Source organism: Aphelocoma coerulescens, chromosome 18, assembly GCF_041296385.1.
Source record: "Aphelocoma coerulescens isolate FSJ_1873_10779 chromosome 18, UR_Acoe_1.0, whole genome shotgun sequence".
NCBI classification, from domain to species: domain Eukaryota; kingdom Metazoa; phylum Chordata; class Aves; order Passeriformes; family Corvidae; genus Aphelocoma; species Aphelocoma coerulescens.
The window spans coordinates 10270641-10298611 of NC_091031.1; the positions used below are offsets into that span (position 1 = coordinate 10270641).

Consider the following 27971-nt stretch of genomic DNA (forward strand, 5'->3'; position numbering starts at 1 on the left):
CTTCTACCTTAAGGTTGGCTAAATATATCAGTTACACACACACACACTGGGTTACTTGAACAGAGTAATGGAATCTGCTGGATACACAGAAGTCTCTATCAGGAGGGAGCCTGCTGCATCTCTGGTCAGGAACCTCATTTCTCTGATTTCTAAATGTAGAAAAAGGAAAATAATGCAGAGGGTATTGGAGCAACTGAATTATTTGTGGTCTTGTTTCAGGTCTGTGGCTATTGCAAATGTTCTGCCATTTTATGATGAAGAAGTCCTATCTCCCAATTGTGCTGAAAAGACCTGGATTCTTAGAGTTGATCATATTTGGTCTGACTCCTGTGAGGCACCGAAAGGACTTTCAAAACACGCTGGTTTTGAGTAAGTGACAATTTCTGGCCTTTCTTTATGAGGGCACTCCGGTGAAAGAGTGTGAGGAACGCAGCTGTGGCTGTGTTCTGGGCGTTAGGGCAGTGATCTCTGTGACACTGCCTGCACAGGAATGGTCCCTCTCTGCAGCCCCCCAACTCACCTGGCTTTCAATATCTCGACTTTTGGCTCGCAGCTTGTTAACCTGACCTTCGGCAATATCAGCTCGTTCTTTTGCCTCTTCCAGCTCGTGCTGGACCTTGCGGCACCGCGAGAGATTGATGTTTGCCTGTTCCTCCTGGAAGCCAGACAGCATTGTCATAAATGAGATTGCCCTGCTGCCACTGACACCTGTGGCTGTGCCACGGTAACATCACCCGTGTTGGCCTCACAGGTACATCCCTGCACTGCCAGTGCTCTGTGTGTTTATATCCAGTACCATCCACAGCACGACCACTCGGGGCACAGAACAATCACCCCACTCAGTTCCAAATGGGAAAATTGGCTTTTGTGGCTCCAAAAGTGCAACAGTTCCGGGAGAGCTACAGCTATGCCGACTCTGTTGTGAGCCATAAGTCTTTATAAGGTAAAGAATATTCAAAGTCAGTGGCCATAGCTGTCCTTTCAAACTCAGTATTCAATTATTTTAATGATCTAGGGAGCCCACCTTTCAGAAATCTCTACCCAGGCCCCACTGAAAAGAGTCCTCCACTCACAGCTTCCTCAGCCTGCTTCTTGTACGCTTTCACTTTTAACTGCAGCTTGTCCACCAGGTCCTGGAGCCGAAGAATATTTTTCTTATCTTCTTCAGACTGTAGGAAGTGAAACTCAAGTCAGCCTTGGAAGATGAACAGAGGTGATCCATGTAGGAGGGCAGAGGATTTGCAGTACCTGGTAAGTGAGCTCCTTCAGCCTCCGTTCGTACTTGCGAGCTCCTTTCAGGGATTCTATTCCTCGTTTCTGCTCGGAATGAAGCTCGTTTTCTAACTCATTAATCTGAAACACAGAATCACAGTGAAGATGGCAAGCTGCCCAGAATGGCTGCTGATCCTGCTGCAAGGTTCTGTGGACCAAGGCTGCAGAGAAAGTGGCAGAGCAGGGCAGCTTCTGCAGCTGCTTCTTGGGTCTAGACTAGCTAAAATATGCTCACTATCTTAAGTTAGTGGTGACATAGCGTGTGAATCCACAGTTGTTTATAAAAGGAACTTAGCTGTGCATACCTAGAGCATTTATGGTCAAAATTAGGCTTAAATCTGTCAGGAAAGGAAATTGAAACAAGGAAGGGAGGGTTCTATGAATGTTCAGCAGGTAAACGGGGAAAATCTGTTTCATTTTCATCTTTCATTTGTTATCTTTGAGAGTGTCAGTGGCATATACTATTCAGGGACAGCATGGAAACCTGGCTGCTGTCTGTTCCCTTTCTTCTTGTCCAACTTCCACAGGCATTAAATCAGAGGTGTAAGGTGGCTTATGTGTGCCTGTGCCCCTCTGTAAACCTGCTGATTTCTACCCACTTTTTGAACCTTTTACCAGCTGCCTCTACAGCCTTCCATGGCAGCAGGTTTCAGAATTTCACTGCCTACTCAGTAAAGTATTTATTTTTATTTGTTTTAAAGTTGAAGATGTGCTGGTGTCTCCAAATGGCAGAGTCCCAGTCTTGTTTGTCAATACTCATAAATCTTTGTCTTTCAGATCCTTCTCGAGACCAGAACTGCACATGGTGTATTTATTATAGTGGCAAGAATTGTTGCCATACAACTCTGTCTTGTTCTCAGTGCCTTTCCTAATGAAGCCAAATTTTTTTGCTGTTTTAGGTTTTTTCTTCTATTGCACATTTAACAGCTTCTGAAGTGCCCATTACCAGTTCCAAGTCCATCCCCAAGTAAATATATTTTAAATTATTTTTCCCTAGACAAAATTACCATCTATGCCTTCCTGATGTCCATCTGCCCCCATTTTTACCCACTCAGTTTTTTTGAGGTCATTCTCAAGTTCCTCACCCACAGTGCAAAGTTTGGCTACTCAGCATAGCTCTCATCAAACCTGCTGGGAATACCTGGGGTTCTCCCTGCTTTCACCCTCCCAAGAGGTTCCAGCAACCAAGGGCCCAGTCAGAAACTTCACCTTAGTCTACCCAAGTATTCACCATACCCTGGCCTCCAGCTTCTGCAGTTGTTTCTTCCCTCCCTTCAGTGCCAGCTGCTCGGCCTCATCCAGACGGTGCTGCAGGTCCTTCACCGTCTGTTCCAGGTTCTTCTTCATCCTCTCCAGGTGGGCACTGGTGTCCTGCTCCTTCTTCAGCTCTTCTGCCATCATGGCTGCCTGGTTGTGGTGCACAGTTATGTCACAAATATCCCCATCCCAGCAGTTCTGTGTGCCTGGGAGCAATGCCCAGCTTCACACTGGTCAGTGACTCTGCACATTCTCAGTCAGTGCCCATGGCCTTGCTATGGCTCTGACATACAAACAGGATCACTCTTTCTCAAGGTCTGTATTTCTAAAACTGCTCCACCTTAGAGAACAGACAGGGTTGATAGAAAGAAAAAAATAATCAACGCACGTGAGTGGCTTGGTACCAAAGTTCTATTTTTTAAGTTAGTCAAAATTGAAGTATCTTGAAGTATCACCAGCTAGCACTCTGCGTCTCTGGGTTTCCTAGTGATTTTGTGTATCTGGCTATTTGGTGCCTAAATTTGCCAAAGTCAGACTTCTAAGCAGTTTTTGCCAATGAGGTGACCCTGAGTACCTCAAACTGCACTGAAAAGCTTATGCCTGCTGAGATCCTCAGAATGTGAAATAAATGGCTGTCAGCAACGTGGCAGAGCAGAGAGGTCAGGGATCCTGCAGCACTGCTGCTGGTGGGCAATCAGGACTACACACTGGTGCACCAGGACTTGATGCAATAGCGTCACCATTTTCTGTTTAATATTCCTATACCTTTCCTAGATGCTCCCATTGTATTGTTACTTCTGATAGGGTGGAACCTGCAGCCTTATTTAAATGAAACATTTATATTCTCACTTCTTATTTCTTACATGACTAGTATTTGTATAGAATTGTGTATGATTTTAGTCCTAATTTCTGATTTTCTGTGCTGTGTCTACACAGGCCTTTGTTTCAATCTACTCTTTTTCTATTACAATTTTGCCACCATCTGTCCTATCCTGCCTATTGCATTTACTCTGGAAGCAAAAGTGAATGGGTATGGAGAAGGGGAGAGAGAATGCCTCTGCAATACAGACAGCTAGCAGGACATGAGGACCCTTTCTGAAAGGGTCTTCTGTGACAAGTAGTAGGGAAATAGCTGTATGAGGCCCGTGTGGGAGGGATTGTGTGTCACAGGTATTTTCTGTTGAAGAATTGGTTCTCTTTCATCTGACTGCTGCCTTTTTAAAGTGTAGAAGTGACTGTGGCAGTACAAAATGCAAGGGAGGCAAGCAAGAGGACTCACATCTGTGATTGCTTTCTTTGCTTTCTCCTCTGCATTTCTGGCTTCCTGAATGCTGTCTTCAACTTCAGTCTGTAAATGAGCTATGTCCACTTCCAGTCTCTTCTTGGTGTTGAGGAGGCTTGTGTTCTGTTGGGACAGTCAGCAGACAGGTCATTCCCACCCCATTTGTGCCACTCCCACATGCCTGCAGTAATCTCCTGTACCAGGAGATGCCGAATACCTGTGAGTGGAGCAGCTGAACTCTCTCACTGGCATCTGTCAGCTCCTGCTCAGAAACCTTCCGGGCTCGCTCGGTCTGCTCCATGGCAGCTCTCATCTCCTCCATTTCTGTTGTCATCAGATTGTTCCTACGCTCTACAATAGCAAGCTGCTCTTTCAGGTCATCATTCTCTCTCAAGGCATCATCTAAATGGAGCTGGGAATCCTTAAAAGGTGAAAGCACCGTGAGACCCAGAAGCAAGCAGAGCCAATGGCAAAGACCCACGGCACAGTAGCCTTGGGGTCCCTACCTTGAGTTGCCCTTGCACAGCTTTAAGGTGCTTCTGTGTCTCTGCTGCCTGACAGTTGGCATGGCTCAGCTGTATTTCCATGTCGTTCAGATCTCCTTCCATCTTCTTTTTCAGCCTCAAAGCATCATTTCTGCTTCTGACCTCAGCATCCAGCATGGTCTGCATAGACTCCAGTACCCTCTGGTGATTCCTCTTCAGCTGTTGAATTTCCTCATCTTTCTCTGCAGTCCTTCTATCAATGTCTGACTTCACCTGGTTCAGCTCCAGCTGAACACGTAGGATTTTCCCCTCTTCGTGCTCTAAAGAGCCCTGTCAGGGTTGAAATGTTATCATTTGTCTCTGCAGTGTCCATTGCTGGGAAATGGCCATGCAGAAATGTGACCCTCAGCAGCTGGGAGGGCAGGTGTATTTACCTTACTGTGGACCTTTAGAGAAGACCAAGCACTGAAAAAGCTTTCCATGGGAGCAAATTCAAACAGATGGTGCAAAATGAGCTCAATTTTAGACCAGGACTGGGGGTTTTTTTGTGCATGGTAGCATAGCAAGGAATGCCACATTGGCATGGCAGAGGAGCAGTCCCTGTGCTTTTTGGTCTGTCTGTGCTGTCTTACTGCACCTTTGGGACAGTTTCAGGATAAGCAGGAATATAAAACATACACCCAAATTTTCTCCATTCTTGGTTTCTCTAAAAGAAAGCCCCTTATTGAGGACACTTGCCTCTGCTTCTTCTAATGCTGCTTGGAGGTCACACTTTTCTTGCTCAATTTGCTTCTTTGCTTTCTCCAGCCCATGATTTGCTTTTCCAGACTCAGCAATCTGTTCAGTCAGATCAGAAACTTCCTCTGCAACCAGAAAACACATACTCAGCTCCTCTCAGATAGTGTGATCAGTGGCACCTGCAATTGCTCTTTGGCAGCGGGAGTGACAGAAGAGGCTCTGATGTAATGGGATGTAACAGTGAGAAGAAATAATACGTCTTGTCTTGTGTGCAGTCTTTATTTCTGATAACCTGCACATCCCAGTTCAGTGTGAAATTTGAAAATGAGAGGGACCAACTGAAGGTGAGCTCAGAAAATAATGTCATCTTCCTCCAGGTAGTGAAATTACATCTCCAGAGACAGTCGTGTTTGATTGATCTCTTTATGCTTAGATAACCCCCAGTGATCATTCAGTTCACAAAAAGGATCTGAGTTGTACTTCCTTTATATGATTAGTTTGCTTATTAAATGCCAATACATTGTGCCACAGCTGCATGATCCTCCAATAATCAGGAGACACACAACAGCCCTCTGGATTTTTTCTAGTGGCAGTGACTGAAGAAATCTGAAAAAACTGAGTATCACCATAATTTCTGTCTATTCTGTTAACTTGGTCCCTATCCATGCATAGGATTACAGCAGTGTGGAGGAGGGGGAACATCCTGAGGAAGCAGCATGCTGTAATGAGCTGTAAGCGTGTGCTTGAAGGTGACTTTATGATCAGCTGCACAGGAAGGAAAGTCACCATCCTCACGGGAAAATCATAAAGAGCAAAACCCTGGGAAGAGGCAGAGCTCTGGTAGTCCAGAAATGTGGAAGCAGCTAAGGGCTCATGGTGAATCTAAGCTGACAGACTCATGAACTTACGCTGGAGGTTCTTGTTCTCCCGTCTGACAGTCTCAGCCTGGTCAAGCATTTCTTCATAGGCGTTCTTCATCCGGAAGATCTCGGTGCTGAGAGAGCGAGACTCCTTCTGGGCAGCCTCCAGCTCAGTCTGGCTCTCCTGGTACTTCTGCTTCCATTCAGCCAGGATCTGGAAGGACAGGAGAAGAATGGCCCATTCAGAAGCACTCCCCTCTCTGCACCTTTATATGACAAGAACCCAAGAGGCCTGGCCTATCTTAACAGTCTTTTGCTTTGGACTGTCCTCTGCCTGTGACAATCAACTCCCTGTGATCCATACTCTGGTTGTTTTGGTGGGAGCTACTTAAATTTGCCTCTTCAGCCAACACTAGTGCATGTCCCAAGCTATCAGGAAGAAGTTTGGTTTGACACCAGCCCAGACATCATGTGGCTGGTCTGAAAAAAGGATGTGTGAGACTTCATTGTGTTGCAGGAGCCAGTTGTCCTGGACTAAGCCCACCAAGAAAGGTCATATTCTACCAATTCTCTCCTGAGTTTGATACCACAGACCTGAGAGATCCATTTTTAGCAGTCTTTTCACTCCCACAGGGGTAGGCCAAGACACAGGGCTGTGCAACATCACTTGGTCCAACAGTGCAGATTCTTTTAAGTGTTAGCAAGGGCCGTTGAAGGCCAGAACTTTACATGAGTCTGAGGCTCTGCCTAACCCCAAGGTTAGGCTAGCAGACTAGCAGCAGGGCTTGTTAGCTTGCATGTGAGTACTCACTCAGTCTGTTTGACCAGTCTCCCTTGTGAAGACTTCATGCTTTTTAAAACTATCAGAAGGCTACTTTATTTTTTGCTGTGGTCACCTGGGGTTACTTACACAGTGACTCTTTCTTTACCATATGTCCCATTATGGGGTCCTTACCATAACTTTGCTTTGGGTAAGATGCAGTTTATTTTACTGTGAGTGCAAAACTTTGATAACTTCAGAATTTGTCCTGTCCTATCAAACATCTAAGGATGTTTAGATCTGGCATGGTCTTTTGAACAAACCTTGTCAAAATTCCTCTGCTTTTTATCAAATGCTGCACAGACTGCATTTGACCTCTCCACATCAATCATGAGGTCATCCACTTCCCCCTGCAGCTTCTGCTTTGTCTTCTCCAGTGAAGCACACTTTGCATTGACAGCCTCAATCTGCTCCTCTGATTCCTGCAGGCGCTGGGCCAGCTTCTTCCTGCAGGACGGGACGTTCAGCACTGAGAAAAGGAAAATTCTGACCTTCTCAAGAAATGGACATGAAAGGAGTTTGGAATGAGAAAGATGGGCAGAGAGAGCAGTAGATGATGCTGTGGTGCCAGGAGCCTGGGGTGGCACAGCACTCTGAAGTGGTGCATGGAATGGGAGAATACGTACCCAGAAATGTACTGTACCAATGTGGAGAGGGACCAGAAATATGCTTTCAGTACCAACAGTGTAAAGAATGTGCCTTTTCAACTACTGTGATTAACTCAATGCACTGGAATTCTCCTTTATGTAGACACCCCTAAGCCTCTGCCCCTACTCCTCCTTTAAATATCTACTCACTCCCCTTTTCACTTCCAATAAGTTACAAAACACACTGCTCTGCATATTCCCACTACAAACATATTCTGGCTTCCTTCAGTTCTTTGCTCATTATGCTTAAATATCCTTCTACTTCCTCCAAGCCATCTCCCCACGTACTTGGCCTCCTCGAGCTCCTCCGTGCGCTGAATCGCGTCCGTCTCGTATTTGGTTCTCCACTGGGCCACTTCGCTGTTGGCCTTGGACAGGGCGCGCTGCAGCTCCCCCTTGGCCTCCTGCTCCTCCTCATATTGTTCCCGGAGCAAGTCACAGTCGTGGCGAGCGGACTGCAGGGCGTGGGCCAGGGCGTTCTTGGCCTTGGTAGTTAAAATTATACAAATTGTCAGAACGCTAATAATTTGTGACTGGATATTTTTCCAGTAAAATATTCTTATCTCCCTATCCATGTGCTGTAGTTGCTAGGGAAACAGAAGGAGCAAAATGAGTAACATTAGGGACTCCGTGTTTCAGACTTGATGTTGTTAAACAAGGTCAGGTGCTTGCCCATCTTGTCTGGGATAACACTTCTCAAACGCATCTGCACCAAGTGTTTCAGGCAGAGGCAAAATAAATCCAACAGACAAGGTGAAAGCACTCCTGCTCTATTTCCTTTTTTTTCCCCTTGCTTTGCTTCAGGGATTTCCAGTAGCAGCACTAGGTATGAGCACAGAGCTGCTTTCATTCACTTCTCTCATGGTTTTTGAAGTTCAGAAGTCATGATGAGAAGGGCTTAAACTGTCTTGCCTATTTAATTTTTAGTGTCTCCTCTCTGTGTTGTATTCCAAGTCAAAGTTCAAAATTTTCACTGTTCTGATGTCTCTTCTCTGAGGAGAAATCAAATTTATTTTTTTAGTGCATTGATTTATTTTAAAATTTGTTGCTCCAATTGAAAGCAAGTCACCTTATTTTCTTCCTCTAGTTGTCTCTTCAGCTCTTCAGTCTGCTGAGTGAAAGTATGTTTGCCTCGAGTTAACTGAGAAATCAAGGACTCCTTCTCCTCCAGTTGCCGAGTGAGTTCACCTAACATGAAAACATTGATTTTTTAAATACAGAGATATGAGACATAAAACAAATGAATGACAGCAGCTGGCCACGTAGAAAGGGATTACAAGATACAACGTGGTAAACTGAAGAGAGAGTAGCAATTGCATCCCCATAGGAAAAGCTGTTGAAGGGAGATGCTGTGCTGGCATCAAAGAAAAGAAGGGAGCACAAACTCACATGTTCATTTTGACTGACAGCACTGCTGGTTTGGCTGTATGTTTCCTTGGGTAGAGTTTCTATGACTGCCACCAGGAGGAGATTCTACATTCTGAGTTTTGTTCAGCTCACCAAGTGAGGAATATGTTACAAAACACACAGACATTCAGGCAGCATATTTAATTACTTGACACTGGAGTATTTCATCAAGGGACGTACCGTTCTCAGTCTGCAGGCGTGTTTTCTGTGTGTTCAGATCGTTAATTAGCCGCACATGTTCATCATCTTTGGCTCTGACTTCACTGAACTGGTCTTCAAGAGCTCGGCACATCTTCTCCAGATTGCTCTGTGAAGAGATAGAAAACACATCCCTCAGCTCGTCTAGTTGTTCAGAAGAGCAATGCTAACAACGAGAAATACTTCTTCCTGTGCAGCGACCTTGGCCTTGGAGACAGACTCCATGTTGCTGGCCAAGTCATCAATCTCCATCTTCAGCTCACTCTTCTCCTTCTCCAGCTTCTGCTTCACGCGTTGCAGGTTGTCGATCTGCTCCCCCAGCTCCGCGGTGCTGTCCGCGTGCTTCTTGCGCAGGGCGGCAGCCGTGGCTTCGTGCTGCAGCGTGGCCTCTTCCAGGTCACGGCGCATCTTCTGGAATTCTGCCTCACGCTTCTTGTTCATCTCAATCTGAGCTGCTGTCGCCCCTCCTGCTTCTTCCAGGCGCTCGCTGATCTCCTCCAGCTCCCTCGACAGGTCAGCCCGATGCTTCTCTGCTTTAGCGCGAGAGGTTCGCTCTGCCTCAATCTCCTCCTCCAGCTCCTCAATACGGGCCTGTGAGAGTTAATTGGTTAAAAAAGGACTTTTAAATGGACAGGTTTAAAATTATCACTAAGGAATAAGGAGCAAACATTCACATCCATTAATACAGGCATAGAAAGAGAAGTACCACTGGAAATTTCACTGTATCGTGTCCTAGGAGAGGTAGTATTCAGTTTTGGAACAATAGTGAATGTAAAATCTGATACTTTATTTTATGTTATAGGTCAGAATGGATTTATTATTTTTTGAAGGCTTTAGAATTGCCCTTGCCTGAAGAAATAGAGGGAGTGTCACTGGAAAATATAAAGGAATGTGAATTTCTTAGAAATTTCCCAGAAGTCAGGCCAAAACAAAGCAGTGTCCTTTCTCCATCAGCAAACAGGGTGGAAGGAACTTCAAGATGAGCAATCATGGGTAATAGCACTGAAGAGAGCTCTCTTCCTGGTTCTGCATTTAGAAGGTGATCTTTGTCCTGATCATGACTCATTATGTCACATTCTGTTGTTTTCTTAGATAAGTGATTCTCGGTGGCTGCACATCTGTGACATTTTCAAAGCCTGTCACAATGTTCACTAAGAAATTTCCTACATAGTCATGTGTGATTAGAGGCCAGAGTTTCTGTAAAAGTGCCCTGAGATGGGAACAGCACCCAGAGTCCCATATTCATCATTTTATTAATGTGAGGGAAAATATTTTTGTAGAATGATCTAAGAATAAATACCAGTTAATTCTAATAAATTTGTGCTTGCTACTAAAATTATTAATAACTCCTAGACTTTACCTGAATCTCCTTAATTTTCTTTTGCAGCTGAGAACTTTGAGCCTGCTCATCTTCAATTTTACTTTGCAACTGGCTAATTTCAAAATCCTTTCTGTTAAAGAACAAGAAGGCAAATTCAATATGGTTAAGATAAAACATTAATTTCAGAATTCAGAGCACAATAAGTCCGTGTAATACTTCTTTAGCCTGTCATCCATTTGTTGCTTATCATTCTCCAGATCCATGATGGAATCCTGAGACATTTTCAGATCACCCTCCAGCTTTCTCTTTGCTCTCTCAAGGTCCATTCGCAGCTTCTTCTCTTGTTCCAGAGATGCTTCAAGCTAAAACACATAAAACATACTTTGAAATACATGAATTATACTTCAAAAGTAACTATACTTGATTTAAAAATCTAACTAAGTTGGAAATTGATGAATAGAGAAAATAATCAGGGCATCTCCCCGTGTGGCACTCTCACCGTGGGACCAGAGCTGCCGTGGTGATTTAGTTTCAGACATTGAGCTGTCCACAGCTTGGCTGTGCACAGTTGAAATACCAGTGTTTGAAAAAACAGAAATTTAATTTTTCCAGTAGCTGCAGTTTCTAGCATATAGACTGCTAAATATGGACAAATTCCCAGTATTCATAACTTCCTGGAGTATATGCACACACAAACAACTCTGCAGCAGCCTTCGAACTGTCACAGGTCTCCTGCTCCAGCTAATGGGTTGAATCAGATCACAAAAGTCTACGGTGCTGAAATACCTGGTGATGAACATCAAAGATGTGCTGGATTCCACAATTCCCTGTCAATTAGCAACGATTTATTAGCTGAAATTATTAGAGCTGGCTTGTCTGCTTTAGGTGTTGCTTATGCTCCCAACTACAGATTTTTAGTCTGCTGCAATCTGTCACAGTGTACATACACACAGCCCAAAAAGTTTTACTTACATCATCTACTTGCTGCTCCAGTTTGGTCTTGGCTTTGGCAAGGGTGCTGACTTTGTCTTCCTCAACTTGCAAGTCATCCAGTGTCTGCTGGTGGGCTTCCTGGAGGGCTTTTTTCTCCTTAGTGAGTTTAGAAATATTTTCATCCAGAGCTGCCATCTCTTCGGTGAGATTCTTTACCTGTTAGACAGCCAGCATCCATCCCGTGAGGGGATGCCTTGAGAAAGGCAGACTGAGAACACAGTGAGTGCATCTTTGCAAAACCTTGCATGCACATAGTCCAAATGCTCTCTGCAGAATGTTTATATTGATTGTAATGAGGGCAGCAGCATTTATCATGGCTGAGAGTCTCATCTCTCTGATCCTGCAGTGGTAGAAATTCCTGCTTTAGTTGTTTTTGATCCCCAGCCCTCTCCTACTAAATTTTATAGTGAAACATGCTCGATTTTCATTTGCCTCTGCAAGTTTTTCCCATTGGGATTTACAAAAGCCCTCTGAGCTGCTCTTGCTCAAGGAATATCTTTCCTGCATAGGATATATTTGCTATGAAAACAGCTGTAAATTCTCAGCAAGTCAGATTCTTTAAAAAGAGATGATCAAGTGCTAAGCATAGCCAAAAATATGTTAGGTTTTCCATAAAAGTGAAACAAACTATGATAACATCACAAAGAACCTTAACAGAAACAATTCTGTCAGCTGATTGATTAAGTGAAAATACCTCTCCTATGCATTGGACACATCTCACTTCTATTCAGAGCACTTAGAGGTGACTACAATTTTCCACAAAACTGACAAGCTGTATAGGAGTGCTGTGTGGGGAAGAATAATTCCCTGATTCCTCTGTCACCTTATTCTCTGTTGCATGCTTCTCCTTTTCCACTTTGGCCAGAGTCATCTCAAGGTCATCAATATCTTTCTTCAGCTCCGAGCACTCATCTTCGAGTTTCCTCTTCTTTGCTGTCAGTTCAGCATTTGTCTCTTCTTCATCCTCCAGTCTTTCATTTAGTTCTTTAATTTTAGCTTCTAGTTGAATTTTACTTTTAATGAGTCCTTCACATCTCTCTTCAGCATCAGCTAGGTTTTCACTCTCCTGTCAGAACACATTGAAGGTGCATTATATTTATCAGAAAAACGACAAAAGACACCCTTGGTGAGTGAAACAATACAGGGGCTTGTTTGAAACTCGACTGCTTTGAAAGTTGGATGCTTTCAGACAGCAAGTGACATGTCCACTTGCACCAGACTGCTCTTGGCCATGTAATATTTTATTATCTTTCAGAACCTGACAGGTGCAATTTCAGTCTCTTTTCAGCAGTATTCCAGAGAAAAGCAGATTCCACAGTTTTCAGTCCTGCCTCTGACAGAAAAGCACTCCTGCCCTGGCTCTGCATTATAATGGCAGCAGATGTGGAAACGGCCTATATTTCATCCTGAATCAGACACCACTACGAGGAGCACATTATATATACTGTAGAATGTCTGATTCTTCCACTGGTGAGGGCGTTGGAACTTCCTGTATTCCTACTGATATTTGGTGTACGCTTTGCACCTTGCTTAGGTGGAAGTGACACGACCAGGGACAAAGCAGGGGAGGCTTTGTCCCTATTGCATGCCTGTTTATAGAGGACAATGGAAAAGAGGAGAAAAAGAGCAGCAGAGGAAGTGGAGTGAATCTGAAGATGGAGGTTACTCACAGACTGAACCTGGAGCTGCAGGTCATTTTTCTCCTGCACAAGCTTCACCATTTTCTCCTCCAGCTCCTTCCGCTTTGCCTCAGACTTTGCAAGCTCTTCCTTGGTTTTCTCAAACTCCTCCTTCATGTTGGCCATTTCCTTCTCAGACTCTGCACTCTTCAGCAAGGGCTTGATCTTGAAGTACAATTTCATCCATGGCCAGTGTTTGACATTCATGAATGCACGAATGTTGTATTGGATGATATAAATAGATTCTCTGAAAACACATGAAACCAGTTTGTGAGGGTGGTGAGACTTGAGCTGGAAACATACTCTGATTATTTGCCACATGGCATCAGCATTTACCTCAAGAACATTTGCACAAGACTTTTTTTCCTCACCTCCCTTGCTTTTATTAAAGAGTCATTTTGAGGCTCTTATTGCAGAATGGCTGGTTCAGTAGCTTGACTGATATCTATTGTCTGAATATATGAGGAGGAAATAATACAAAACAGACAGACTTCTCTGGCATATTGACTGGGATTCTCTGAGACTTTCCTCAGTCTCAAGGAAAATGCAAGTGCTCAGGTAAATACCAGAGTGAAAACAGACATCCTTCAAGTACTGCTGCTAAGATTACAAAGCTGGAAGTTACTGCCAATTGTGGGAACAGCAGCTTGATGCTTTTTGGGTCACTCAAAATACCATATTAGAAATTATTAAGACAGAAACTGAAAAAAAAAAAAAAAAAGGAAACACTTTTATGGTGTTGAATACAAAGGATATTGTTAATGCCCATAGTGCAAAGGGACATTAGACAATTCCTTGCAGAGAAATCCAGTAAGGGTTATTGAATTCTTAGAAACTATGGCTGGCTCAGGAAACACCTGAGCTAAATATATGCTGCAGAGTATTATAAATAAAAACAATTATTTGGCAGTGTCCTGTACATTTATGCACGCCTTGCTCCCCCTAAAACTTTCACTTGCCAACAACAAAGTTTGCTTGTTTTGTCCAGTGCTGTCACTCCTGAACTCTAAATTTTGCATGATTCACCCCATCTCAAAGGGGATGAATGAAAAGCTGAAGGGGATGTGGAATAGTTGAAAGTATGGAGTACTTCTCTGTCCAAGCTAGGATTGTTCATCTTAGATGATGGAGCCAGGGAAGGAAGTTAAAGAAAGGGAGAGCAGAGAGTGATTACACGTCGTTCCTTACAAAATCAATGTGATCCAATTAAATGATGAGACAACATGCTGAAAACAGAAAAACCTTAGCCCTTGTTCAGTTGGCTGTCTCTGCCACAGGATTCTTTAAAGGTTGAAAACAGTAAGTGCATTCCTGGAGGAAAGGTTCCTTGTTAAAAACTCAGTGCTGTGGTCCAGCTGCACAGTCCCATTGCTGAACAGACACTGCCAGAATTTTTCAAGAGGAAGCTGATTGTACTTGCTCTGTTCCCCAATGATTTCTAAGGTTCTATCCCAAGGACAGCTTTTTGCCTGAGGCAATGTACTACACCGATGGAGCTTTGGTCTGACACAGTAAAATCGCTCATATTTGCTTATATTACCTTCTTTCATTCATCTTTTTAAATTCAGTTCTCATGAGATACCCTCTGCATATAGCTTGTGTATGAGTGATGAGGCTCACAAGCTTCTCATCTCTCATCTCTTCTAGGAGTCCCAGGAGACCTGCCTTGAAGAACACCTAGAACATAAAAAAGGGTCAAACAGTTTGAGGCTTAGGTAGATACATGGCCATTGACAGCTGATGCAGGGTAGTACAAGGTAGTTTAGGAAAAATGCCTGCAGGGGAAGGGTTTAAGAGCTAGGGAAATTTTCTGTCAGTATTTAAATCCTCAGTGTTCCTGTGATTCATGACAACTCACTCTGTGCATGACCTAACCATATTATTGTGGTGTTATTTGATGTCTGCTCCAGTGTAGTTTATGGAAAATTTATCTCATCCCTGGAAGTGTCCAAGGTCAGGTTGGATGGGGCTTGGAGCAACCTGGGATTGTGGAAGGTGTCCCTGCCCGTGGCAGAGTGGTTGGAACCAGATTATCTTTAAGGTCCCTTCCAACCCAAACCATCCTGTGATTCTATGATTCTATGTCTGTTCAGTAATGTAGGCAATTGGTTTTTTATCCAGAGATAGCATGGACTGGGTTGTGCTGACCAAAGAACAGTGTCTCACCTAACACTGCTTTGGATATGGAAGATACACTTGGTGTTCTTGAATCCCCTGAGTAGTAGAGGGACTTGTCTGAGCCCATCTAACCTCCACTGATATAAATACGTCCCATTGGCTTGAGAAAGAAGCAGCAGAAAATCTAGTTGCAGCCACACTGGGTCATTCTGATAACATGGTGCTCCCAGGGCTGGCAGTGCTGCCCCTCACACAAGAACCACACAAGTTCTCTGTAGTCCATCTTGCTAGTGGTGTGCTTTGTTCATAATCATCATGAAGGCTGATTTAGCATGCAAGAAACACTTTCAACAAACAAAATATTTTGCTTAATTATACCTACTGTTCCACAAGGACTTTACCTTGGTGTGGCCAAATTTATATTGGTTGTGGTCCACATCAATGGAGGAAAGAAGCTTTTCCGAAGCCTTTTTGCTGTCAATGAATTGGCCTTCTGGAATGGCTGAGGCGTTAAGGATCTTGTACCTGTGGTAAGACAGGTTGCAAGAACTGGTTGCAAAGAGGATGAAGAAAATGGGATCCATTGTATGTCATAAAAATACATGAAAACTGAGCTGCCTAAAAGCAGCTGAATATGTCATCTAAAATCTAGACAGTGGTGCCTGGTTGAACAAAACATGATGAAAAGGGGACACATCTACTCTTAAGAGGAATCTGTTGGTTGTGTAACAACACAGTGTGCTGCTACATACAAATCTAAGGCACATACTTAAAGAGTGTCTGCAGGTCCAGAAATTAGGAAGAGCATAGAACATGTCAACCTCTTCTCAACTTGTCTCATTGATCAGAGGAATGCTACTCAAATTAGAGTTGAAGGTTAATTAAAACTACTGACAAAGATCAGCTATATTCCAAATGCAGATCTTGCACAGCTCAGTCTCTACAAGTTGTGCCACTGAATGCTTGAGTGGATGGAAAATGACATGGTATTAATGTGTAAGTGCTAACAGAAATCTTAGCATTTTGTTCAATGAATAAGGTAATCCTGTGTTGTGGGCAGGACTATCTAATCCTTCTAAAGGGGTTTCTTCTGATACAGCAATGTGGATGTGTGACTGTACACTGGAGTACTTATTCTCAAGTCTACCTTGAAAAAGAGTATGTAAAATCATGACAGTGATAATTGTCTCTATTTTTGGCTTCCATTATCATTCCTAAAGCACTCTGTGGTTCTGGACCATGGCCATTATGGACGGATTCTTTCAGCTGTCACTTCAAATTAAAATTTGACAATTGAGACTAGCTAATCCCTCACTGAACACCAGGTTGCAGGACATCTTCAGAGAGATCTTGGGTCCTTTTCACACCAGTGCAGCATGAGAGGTGCTACATGTAACTAGAACAGCAGACAGTTCTGGTTTAGCATTCTGTGGCAACTGAGCCCACATGAACCAGTTTAGTTGTCTCCATTTTAAAGACGAAGAAATCAAGGCCAGAGACAGAGCACTTTGAGGAGGCTTGTGTGGATTGACTTTGTATCTGTACTCTGGAAGGCTTCAAAGACTAGTCTACAATGGCACCTTATTCATTACACTGCAAGTGTTTTGCATCTCTTTGAATCATCAGGCATTGGCTTCTGTTTAGAAATTACACTGGTTCTGATGTATCAAGAAATCTCTGGTCTGGTCAGAGAGGGAAACACTGGAGTGACCTCAAAACAGTATTAATGACTTGGTTCCCTCCAATGCCATTAATCTCGTCTGACTGGGAAAGTGTCTCTCCATGGTGTCACCAGGCATGTCACCTGAGCTGTGTGTTTACTGAGGCCTTTTCTCAACAGACAGTAAGTAGTGACTGGGGACCTACCGTTGCTTAAAGTCTGCATAAAGGATTCTGCTTGGAAACCCCTTCCTGCAGATTCGGATGCCTTCCAGAACCCCATTGCACCGCAGCTGATGCATCACCAAGTAATGGTCCATTACACCTCAAACAAAATACATCCATCATGATTCCGTTTTTATTCCAAGGAATCTTCGTATGTATTAGCATTCCAGAATGATCTCTTTTTTTTTTTTTTTTTTAAATTCAAGCAGCTCATGATTAAAGATGCAGGAAGTGCAGACAGAACATGCCTTCAGTTCATACAAGTTGTGGAGAGTTGCATCAGTGAGCTTTGCTAAGAATGCAAGGGCTAGCAGTGCTTGTGAAAAGGCATCAGGCCACTTTTCTCAAAAAATGATAGGATGGTGCTTTAGGAGACCAACTGGAAAATCTCCAACAGCATCAGCCTCCTCACTGGATGTAGGCAAAGATGACACAGTGTAGTGCCATCCAGACAAGGGATTTTCTAATGCTGTTACCCACAACAGACAATTATATCAGCTGTAATCAAGCACATCTTTATCACCTTCAGTTCTGAGCACACATTAAGCAAGGATAGGTAACTTGTGGACCATGTAATGCCCAAAATTTTTCAGTCACAGTAGACAACACAAAAAAGTTCCCCTTGTTACAGTCTTGCAGGCCAACCCCCAAAAGGACTTCACATGCAGAGGGAGCTATTTGGGAAATGGGTGTGGAAGCTTAACAGGCCAGTTCCTGTCAGCCCCATGTCTTCAGAATATAATGGTGGACTTACCAGGTGTCTTGGTCTCGTTGGGGATCAGGCAGCGCACAAAGTGAGGATGGGTGCTTCTCAGGTTAGTCATCAATTTGTTCAGGTTTTCCTGTGATAGAATGAAACAAGGGTTTCGGCTTCAAGCTACAAAGCTTTTGCATTCCTATTTAATTTCAGGGAGTTATAGAATCACAGAATGGTTTGGCTTGGAAGAGGCCTTCGAAGGTCATCGAGCCCAGCATCCCTGTCCTAGGCAGGGGCACCTTCCACTGTCCCAGGTTGCTCCAAGGCCCATCCAACCTGCCCATAAACACTTCCAGGGACGGGGCAATCGCATCTTCTCTGGGCAACTTGTGCCAGGGCCTCACCACCCTCAGAGTGAAAAGATTTTTTTCTCATATCCAATTAAGATCTACCCTCTTCCAGTTTAAAATCATTGCCTTTTGTCCTGTCACTACAGGCCCTGGTAAAAAGTCTTTTTCTGTCTTTCTGATAATCCCCCTTTTATATATTGAAAAACCAGCATAAGGTTGCCCTGGAATCTTCTCTTCCCCAGGCTGAGCAACCCCAACTCTCTCAGCTTTTTTTTTATAGGACAGGTGTTCCAGCCCTCAGATCATTTTGTGGAAGCATGGCTCATGTAAAAAGAAATTCACATACCCTGAACACAGCAGACACTGTCTGGAAAGAGCCCCCCTTCTTCTTAGCACCCTTCTTGCCACCACCACCACCACTATCACCTTGGAAGAAGTAGATGGGAGGTGAACAGTTAGAATAAGCAGTACATTTTGTAGGCCTCACCTTCCTTGCTTGGGCTATGGACCAATAAAATACTTAATTTTAGATACTGACATGCAGCTCCCTGAGAGTTTAGTGAAGTGCTGCTGGGCAGTTGTTGATCAGAGGGCAGTGTGCTTGGTCTCAAATGCAAGACTCACGTTGCATTACGGTGTATGTGGCTTTGCTGGTATGGAAGGACATTTTGGCCTGGTGTAAGTTTCCTGATGGTGTGCTCTGTGCTACTGGTCACATATTGCTTTCACTATTACACAAATCCCCATTAAAAAAAAAAAAAAATTAATTAGGTGGAAGACCACAAGAATGTGACTCAGCACCAGGCATCAATTTATCAGTGCAGGGAAGTCTTCTATAAAAAAAAAAAAAATCTCCTAATCCAATATTCCAGGTGAATAATACAGCTCTGTTCTGAGTTATGGCAGGATGCAAATTTTAGTCTTGGGAATACAAGTCCAAACAGCTCAGTGTCTTTCCATATTTGCTACACCTGTGAACCCAATTAAATCGAGTCTCTTGAGCCTCAGACCCTGTGAACTGTAAGTCTGATAGACTTAAACACCTTGTCTGTCACACAGACTACTGCTGTACACTGCCTCTGCTTTTTTGCCCAGCATCCAGGCTACCAGAATATTGGGGTTTTTTGGTAGAAATCTGGGTGGCCATTTTCAGTAAGGCAGACCTACTGACTGTCTAACTTGATGGTCTTCACACACAAAAAAGGGCAAGAGATGGGACTGCGCTCTGATACCCACAGAGGACTTCTAAATTTTTTCTCTGACTCTCTGTTTTTCTGTCATAACACCAGGACTGCTCAGCTGGATATGAAATAGATCCATGGTCTCCTTTTAGCTCTTCCAGTACCCCTCCAGAAACAAAACTCTGTCGACAAAGACTAAAATGCTTGCACTTTGCACATTTATTTGGCCCCGTCTAGTGGCTGAGTAAGCATGCAGGTGATTCCCAACACAGTCAGGAAACATACACCTCCTGTCACTTGGGTTTGGACTTGCTGTGCTTTACTTCTGTGCAGCACATAAATGTGGTGTTTCCAGCAGTTCTGCATGTTAGTGTCTTATTTTTGGCATATCTGGTTGCACACAAGAACAGGATCACCTTAGGGGTTGGTAGCCAGAGACAGGAGAAGCAGAAGTAGGTGTTAGTTGATTTTTCCCTTATTGGTTATCACCAAAAAAGCACTTACCTGTTTCTGCACTAGCATAGTTAGAAAAAAGGAAGGACAGCAGCTTCAAGGATGATTTCTGGTACAACCCCACAACAGTTTCATTCAGAGGGTCCTTGTTCTTGTCCAGCCAGCCAGAGATGTTGTAGTCCACTGTGCCAGCATAGTGCACCAGGGAGAAGTGGGCCTCAGCCTTGCCTTTGGCAGGCTTGGGCTTCTGGAAGCTGCTGGACTTGCCCAGGTGCTGGTCATAGAGCTTGTTCTTGAAAGAGGTGTCAGTTGCCTTGGGGAACATGCACTCCTCTTCCAGGATGGAGAAGATGCCCATGGGCTGGGAGAAATATGAATACATAAGGAAAGTAAGAGGTGGGGAGGGGAGCCATTACTGCACGAGTAAGACTTGAGGTTCACCTCACTGTTACAGGCAGTTGTTAAAGTCATCAGATTAATATTGTGTAGGCATTCTCCCTTCCACCCCAGACATGTTGTTCAGGAAACCATTGTTTGTGCAGAGACAGCCCATTGCTCCAAAAGCTTTGGTTTTATAAGCTGCTTATTTTGATATGAGAAGATAATTCAACAGTAATGTGTCATTTTATCAAGAATGAATGAACTAAAATAAATCATCATAAAAGAAATGTGCTCTCCTTCAATGAAAAGATTTCTTCTACCTTCTCAATGAGCTCAATGCAGGCAGCCAGGTCCATGCCAAAGTCAATGAACTCCCATTCAATTCCCTCCTTCTTGTACTCCTCCTGCTCCAGCACGAACATGTGGTGGTTGAAGAACTGTTGCAGTTTCTCATTGGTGAAGTTGATGCACAGCTGCTCCAGGCTGTTGAACTACAAATTCAAAATACACAAAAAGATGCCGGTTAGTTTGAAGCAGTCCTCAGTGGGTAAGTGTACCTACAGGAACTCACATCAAAGATCTCAAAGCCAGCAATGTCCAGGACACCAATGAAATGCTGTCTGGGCTGTTTTGTGTCCAGCTGTTGGTTGATGCGAAGAACCATCCACAGGAACATCTTCTCATAGACTGATTTAGCCAATGCACCCACTGAATTGTACACCTGTAAGAAGCACAGACATGGCAGTAACCAACGCTGGGTTAGCTTTAAAGTTGAAAGAACACTCTGAAGAAATTGAAAAGCTGATGAGCTGTTTATGTACCTGTTGGACATTTTGTCCTTTGGTTACATATTCATTCCCAACTTTCACCCTGGGATAGCATAAAGCCTTGAGCAAATCAGCAGAATTCAGACCCATCAAGTAGCCAGCTTTGTCAGCCACTAGGATCAGAGACAGCAAACAAGTTCAGTAGAGACAAAGAAAGGTGTCCTGGTCCTCTGGGATGTTTCTGTTACAAGGACCCTATTTTTGGTGCAACTCAAATGGATCTATTGTCAAGAGAATCTCCTCTCCAGTCTCATGGAGAATATTCCCCCTGCTCCAAAGGCAATGTCTCAGCTGCAACACAGTCCTGTGTCTGTGCCTGGAGGGCTCCAGCAATGCTTAAGTTTTATGTTTTTCTGTTTCCTTGTAGAGCATAAATTAAATCACTGGCCTTGTGAAACTTGAAACGATCATTAAAAAAAACTAGTTTCTGGAAAGGAAAATAATTTTCAAAGTGCTGGGCACTTTCTGGGGCAGGGTTGCTGCTCTCTGCTGGTGCAGCTCACAAGCAAACTCTGCAATCAGCCCTACCTTCTGTGCCGTCTGGTTCCGCCTGCTCCTCACGCTGCTTCTGCTTGAATTTCATGTTCCCATAGTGCATGACAGCCCCTGTCAGCTTGTATATCCCCACCTTCTCATCAGGGCTGAAGCCCAGGATGTCCACAGCATTCTGCAGAGGCAACAGGCAGGTTGGGAAAGCACAAAGTTCTTCAGGCAAGTTGAAGCGCAAGGGTCAGGTGGGGTTTCTGTCCCTGCCTGTGCTGAGTGTGTCAGCACCATCCCAGTCCCCTGGCACTGGGCAGCAGAGCCCAGTGCTGGGCCTGGCTGGCCAGACCTCCCTGGCTGCAGCTGGGCTGGCTGCAGGGCTGCTCTGCTCTACTCACATCTGTTGCCAGCAGCTCCTCGCTGTCATCAATGCTGGCAACCGTGACTTCTCCTTGGCTCACATAGAGGAAGTCATAGGGGTTGGTGGAGATAAGGAGGAGATCTGCAGGTATATGGGTCACCTTTAGTGGCACTGGGGCAGGTCACAGTGGGAAGAGAAAGCATTCACTGAGCCAAGCCCAGCACTGTTGGCACTCACCAATGAGCTCTGGCTTCTTGTTGGACATTATCTGGTAAAAAATATGATAGCTCCTTTCACTAGACAGCTGAAAGGTGACTCTGGATTTCTCCAGGAGATCTAACCAAAAGAGAGGTGTTGTTAGTCTCCTGATAAATTGAGGTTGCAATAGCATACATTCTGCTTGCACTGACGTGCTCCAACTCACAGGTTTCAATATCTGCAGAGGCCAGCTTGCCCGTAGGTCCAAAGTGAATCCGGATGAATTTTCCCTATCAAGGAGTGCAGATCAAACCATTGGTTATGACAATCAATGAATGAGATTTGCATTAAATATCTTCATTCCAACAAATCTGAAATGAACTCACAAAGCGTGAGGAGTTGTCGTTCCTCACAGTCTTGGCATTGCCAAAAGCCTCCAGCAGTGGGTTGGCCTGGATGATCTGGTCCTCCAGAGTTCCCTGGTTTCAGAAGAAAATGCTTCTTATCTAACTTTACTGCTTAGCAAATAACAAATATTGCAAAAGGAATATTGCAGATAATTTTTACATATCACATGTGATTTACACCTAAAAATTAACAGAGCTCTTAAGCACTCATCAGCCAGCACTGACGGATATTGCCAATGGTTTCAAAGGGAAGTGTGCTGAAAGACAGATCTGTCTTTTGCTTGCTTCTTGTATCTGATACCACATATTGGATATCACATACAAAGTCACTGCAGTGGAGTTCAGGGCTGTATGAGAGGTGTTTCCACATTCCTGTTCACAAAGGCCTTGGCAGCTAAGGAAAATTTGAGAATTCTGGAAATATTTTTGAAGGTTGCTTGAGCCCACAACACACAGAAAGAAGTACAGACTTTGGTAGGAAACACCTACCAAGGGAGAATGTAAAATGTTGCAGTTGCATTCAAGCAGCAGCAGCCTTTCAGGATGCAGGAATACAGCTCTCAGCATGCTTTGAAGACTGGGACATGGACAAAGCCTGATGCTCAAATATCAAGCTTAGATAAGCAGAGGACACAGACTCTTAGATTCTTTTTTTTTCTTTTTTCGCTGCATTGTTGCAGAAGGAATGATCAACATGTAAAGTTTTGACACTGTCTTGTATCTCTCTTGGTAGGCACAAAAATATGGAAGGAGAAAAGCTTCTGTGACATGATGTCTCTCCTTTTTGGTGCAATACAGTCCAGGAAGCAGAGTCACTAGTGTGACTCTAGCAAAGTCATGACTGATCCTACATAATCAGGGCATGAATGTGTTGCCAGGGATAATTTCCAAGACAGATGGAAATCAAAGAATAAGGGGAAAAAAGGAGATAAATTGGTTTATATCAGATGAAAGGTGAGCGGCACTGTTTCAGTTACTGCGTCTCTGTGTGTGTAGTGCTCAGTGCAGCCTTGAGCACGTTGCAGGGGAGAGGGGCTGCCATTCCCAGCACTGTCTGCAGATGGCACAGCAGGTTTAAATTAGTTTTTGTTAGTCCACCGTGAAGGGGGACCTCTAAAATTAAGGCAACACAGTACTGTATGGAGCTCTAAATCGTTTTTTTTTAAAATAAAAAATCCTAAATCCATAGAACAATGCCCTCTCACATGTATCTTTCAGCTTTCGGAGAGGAGAGGAGAGGAGAGGAGAGGAGAGGAGAGGAGAGGAGAGGAGAGGAGAGGAGAGGAGAGGAGAGGAGAGGAGAGGAGAGGAGAGGAGAGGAGAGGAGAGGAGAGGAGAGGAGAGGAGAGGAGAGGAGAGGAATGTGTGTCAGTGCAGCTGACTACACCAACACCAAGCCTCTTTTGAGTGCACAGCTGAAACCAGGGAACTAAAACAGTACCACTGTACATGGATAACAGTGTGGAAGAAGACATGGCAATTCTTTACACAAGTTCATTCTGGAGTCCTGTCTACAGGCTGGGTGACAAAGTGCTGGAGGCTGAGACCATATTTTGGGGAAATGCTGTTACATGTTTCCCTTATTCCTATCCCATTGCCTGGCATCTGATTTCAGCTTGTATCTGCCATTGAATGCTGGGCTGAACAACCTGAGTGTTTCATTTAATGCTCTCATAAGGAAGAACATACTATTGTCACAGAGACTGAAATGCTAAAAAAATAGGGTATTCTGTGAATACTCAGAAGAGGGCAGAACAGATTACTGTCAGTCTGAGAGCCAGGTGATTTTCCTTCTATCACACATGGTCTGTACATGTCTCAGCTATCTTGAAGCTTTTCTGAGATCAGTCCTGGTGTAGTGAGCAGCTGATGAAAGCTGAGCCCAGGAGATTCTAACATGGTGCTGATGGAAAGAGTGCTTGTGATGAACTTGCCTTGGCCATAACAACCCATCAATCACAGACACCTGCCTCTGAGTGAAAGAATATTCAGCCTTGGAATCTCCTTAAGCTCCACTATGCCCTCGGGTACTCAAATAACATGCTGACACATGTCACACGCTTTGATGAGCATCTCACAGGCTGTGGTGCCTCACACTTGTGCCACAAGGGTGTTTGTTGCTTGCTCTGTGCTGGGGAATGAAGCCTGTGCCTTGCAAATGCACCAGTGGGCTCAGATTGCAGCAGCTGTGCTGCTCAGCAAAGGGACATCGAGGCATGCACTTTCTTTTCTGCAAGGATCCTTTCTGAGGTTACTTTCTGACTGCCAGGCAAGTGGTTCCAGCTGTCCCAAATCCATCCCTTCTCTCATGCTGTCCCTCAGGGCTGTTCTGTTGACCACAGACAGAAAAACCAGCCAGTGGAAACTACTGCCTGCTGCAAATGAAATGATGCTTTAACTTCAGCACAGCCATTCTGGAGTCCAGAGTTCCTGCACTTCCACTGTCAATAGGAATGAACCAGGGACCAGGAATGGCACATCCATGTTCCAGTGGGAACTGACTGCTCTCTTTTCACGTGCAGCCAGTCAGGTGCTGTGGATGTGGCTGATCTCAGAGGATGCTGATGAATAGGTACATAGATGGACAGTCAGCACAGAGAACGCTGCTGTCTGACATTATGTTCCCCTCTCTGGTAAAGACTCCCCTGTGTAAATGGAGGTTTGGGCCTTTCCTACATTGACAAAATGGTCTTGGAGGCTGGGCAGCAGGGGTAAATGAGCACAGGTGTGCTTGGGTTGTGCATCCTGACTGTCTTCTCACCTGCACAACACTTTCTGCCTTTAGATAGTCCTGCAACCCCAAAATACACATTGGTACTTTCTCTTCAGCAGGCACAGTGTGGGCAAATACTAGAAGGGGGAGCTGATGTCATACCTGCATTTTGCCAGGCTGTGGATCTTTCTTTTTCTCACCAGTGACTGCAATTGTTGCAAAGTACTGGATGACACGCTTTGTGTTCACAGTCTTCCCTGCACCAGATTCTCCGCTGTTGAAATAAAAACGTTAATTATTACAGGAAACAGGAAACATGGTCACTTGCTGTCAGCTTTGTCACTCGTACCAAAACATACTCACGTGATAAGGATTGACTGGTTGTGTCGGTCTGAAAAGAAAATCAGAGAAAGAGCTGTTCAAGTGAGATGTGGAGGGCATCAGTTCCTCAGACACAACTAACTGACTTCAAGGGAAAGAACTATATTAGTATTTATCACTTTCTTACAAGATAAGATAAATGATGCATTAACATACAATATTGTGAATCTGGACTTTTTTTGTACAGACAGGGATGAAATAGCACAAAATTTAACTTCAAGCATTGATTCTTTACAAGGCTTCCCACTTACAATTTGTTCTCTTTTATGTAGAGACCTTGGCTTAATTATTGTTTAACTGTAATCCGATTATTTGCTGTGTTTCTTTACCATGTCTTTAAAAGGGGGCACAAAACCATACAGCCAGCTACTTCATTATCTGATAGCCCAGACACCATCAAGATTTTCATGGTCTGATCTTGCGCTGTGCTCTAGGACCATGGGACCACTGAGTAGAACCCAAAATGCCTGAACTAGCAAGTGTTCCTTGACCAGCCAGCCTTACATATATCAGGGCTTTCCACTCTTGCCAAATGACTCACCAGTCAGCATGAACTGATAGGCGTTGTCAGAGATGGAGAAGATGTGTGGAGGGGCCTCCTGGCGCTTCTTGCCTCGGTAGCCAGTGACCACCTCCGGGTTGTACACCGGCAGCCACTTGTAGGGGTTGACGGTGACGCAGAAGAGACCCGAGTAGGTCTGCAAGGAAGGGACACAGCACGTTGGCTTCCCCTGAGCCTGGCCCAGCACTTCCTGCCGCTGCCCAAAGGAAGCTGCTGCTGCCACTTACGTAGATCATCCAGGCTGCGTAACGCTCTTTGAGGTTGTACAGCACAGCGGGTTCGTGGAGGTGGGTCATCATGGCCATGTCCTCGATTTTATCGTACTTGGGAGGGTTCATGGGAAAGACTTCATCGTCCTTTACAGTCACAGTCTGGCAAAAAAGGAAGGGAACAACAGGAGAAGTCTAAAATAGGGAACTGCCCGAAGTGGATGATCACATAGGAGTAACAGCTGGTATCACTTACTGTGTCATCATGTTTTTTAACGGTGACTTTGCCACCTTCTTTGCTCTGTATGGTACCTTTCACATACATTTGCTTATCATCTACTACAAAACAGGCTGACTTAGCATCAAATGGGCGATTCTGGGCTTCAATTCTCTCCTTCTCTGGCTTCCTTAAATAGGGAGCAGCTTCTCCAAAGATTGCCATCTCTGCATCTGAACTCATGCCTGCAGTTGCTCTGGAGGAATACAGAAAAGTTGCAGAAAGTCTGTGCATTTGTAATTTACATTTATCCAGACAGTGGTCATGCTCAATGACTAATAGGAAGAGGAGGACTAATCAGGCACTTAACTTCTGCCTCAATTTTAATTATCCACTGAAGAAGCGCTAATAAAGAAAGTTCCTTTTGTAGACAGAGATGTATGGCCTTTGGAGACATCCCCCTTAAATCGGCCTCTGTGCCCAAATGAGAGCAAAGAGAATATCAAGCTCCAAGTCTTCAAAAGCTGGTCCTGCTCTGTCTTCACCTGCTGCTCACTGACCTGCACAGCCACATCCTTCTCAAAGCCACATACACAAACCCACTGAGATCGTTTCGTTGGACATCTAAAGATTTAGGCAAAAGTAAGCTCTGTGAGTCATGTAGACTGGCTCCCACGTGTGATTTCCAGGTGGAGGTATGTTTAACACCCTCTGGTTTTGATGTATTAACACCAAACAGGGGAGACTCAACTACTTTCTGTCTGTACCAAGCAATGGAACAAACTGTGGATGTCAGTCATCACCTGTCTAAAGCCAAACCTGTTTATTGTATGAGCCAAATATAAAACATCTTTTCAGTTATGTTGCAAAACTAGCCAATAAAGGAATAGAACATATATTACAGATAATAATTAAGACCAATTAGCTAAATAACATAGTATCTTGGTAAATAAGTATGTGATATAACATTTCAAAGAATTTCAATTATAGCTTGAACATATTATAGCTTGAACATTTTATACAGAGTAATATTAGCTATGGAACATTAAAAGAGAAATCTTATGTACCAGACATTGTTAGGGGTTTGTCTAGTAGAAATAGTTGAGAAAACTGATTTATGCTCTGTTTAAATTTGCATTTTTAAAAATATCTAATAAAAATTCTTCAACACAAATAAATGCCATTCCTTGCTATGGTCAAAAGAACTGTCATGATAATTCAAGAGCATCTGGAAACAGCACAAGTAGAAATAATGTAGGCAGGAACTAGCATAAATAGAATGTTCTTCCCCAGGCAGGCTAATATATAGGCTAGAAAAAAATAATAAAAAACTTCTAAATTCCTGCTACTTCGTGTGCTGTCTGATGCACTGTGAAGAGTAAAGAAGAGAAAAGGACAGAATTGAAAAGGCAAGATGTGTACATCCAAGGTATCAAAGTACTGAAACAGTGAAAATAGAATGGTTTTATGTGCAAGAAAATGATGAAAGGAGTATGAAGGCATTTGTAAGGCTTCTCCTGGCCATTTTGTAGTAGAAGTGCTGATCTCTCTCAGCAAGAGCTATCTGCTATGGGATCTGCACCCTGCAGG

At 44.0% G+C, this 27971-nt stretch overlaps 1 protein-coding gene across 1 annotated transcript; it reads right to left on the minus strand.

Annotated features, from left to right (window-relative positions):
* Nucleotides 1-26624, minus strand: LOC138120172 (myosin-13). Its single transcript, XM_069032643.1, has 39 exons — nucleotides 26421-26624; nucleotides 26183-26326; nucleotides 25935-26091; nucleotides 25376-25403; nucleotides 25175-25286; nucleotides 22279-22371; nucleotides 22119-22182; nucleotides 21932-22030; nucleotides 21732-21835; nucleotides 21379-21517; nucleotides 20845-20963; nucleotides 20595-20744; nucleotides 20344-20514; nucleotides 19694-20003; nucleotides 18355-18434; nucleotides 17716-17803; nucleotides 16944-17061; nucleotides 15479-15602; nucleotides 14500-14636; nucleotides 12951-13206; nucleotides 12104-12346; nucleotides 11260-11436; nucleotides 10504-10649; nucleotides 10327-10417; nucleotides 9168-9557; nucleotides 8949-9075; nucleotides 8431-8549; nucleotides 7650-7846; nucleotides 6978-7161; nucleotides 5943-6108; nucleotides 5035-5159; nucleotides 4318-4626; nucleotides 4029-4232; nucleotides 3809-3934; nucleotides 2509-2679; nucleotides 1249-1353; nucleotides 1074-1169; nucleotides 521-655; nucleotides 1-149 (listed from the first exon to the last, which is right to left on the minus strand). The coding sequence occupies exons 1-39, from the start codon at nucleotides 26622-26624 to the stop codon at nucleotides 135-137; spliced, it is 5823 nt and encodes a 1940-aa protein (XP_068888744.1). The 3' UTR covers nucleotides 1-134.
* Between the last annotated feature and the right edge of the window lie 1347 nt (nucleotides 26625-27971).

What these genes read in the sequence shown, in the direction of transcription:
- LOC138120172 (XM_069032643.1), bottom strand. Translation starts at nt 26,624, where the DNA reads ATGAGTTCAGATGCAGAGATGGCAATCTTTGGAGAAGCTGCTCCCTAT. An exon ending in ACGCCTGCAGACTGAGAACG is followed by an intron (nt 8,550 to 8,948) that starts GTACGTCCCTTG and finishes TTTTCATGTTAG; the next exon opens with GTGAACTCACTCGGCAACTG. An exon ending in AGAAGCAGGCTGAGGAAGCT is followed by an intron (nt 656 to 1,073) that starts GTGAGTGGAGGA and finishes TCTGGCTTCCAG; the next exon opens with GAGGAACAGGCAAACATCAA.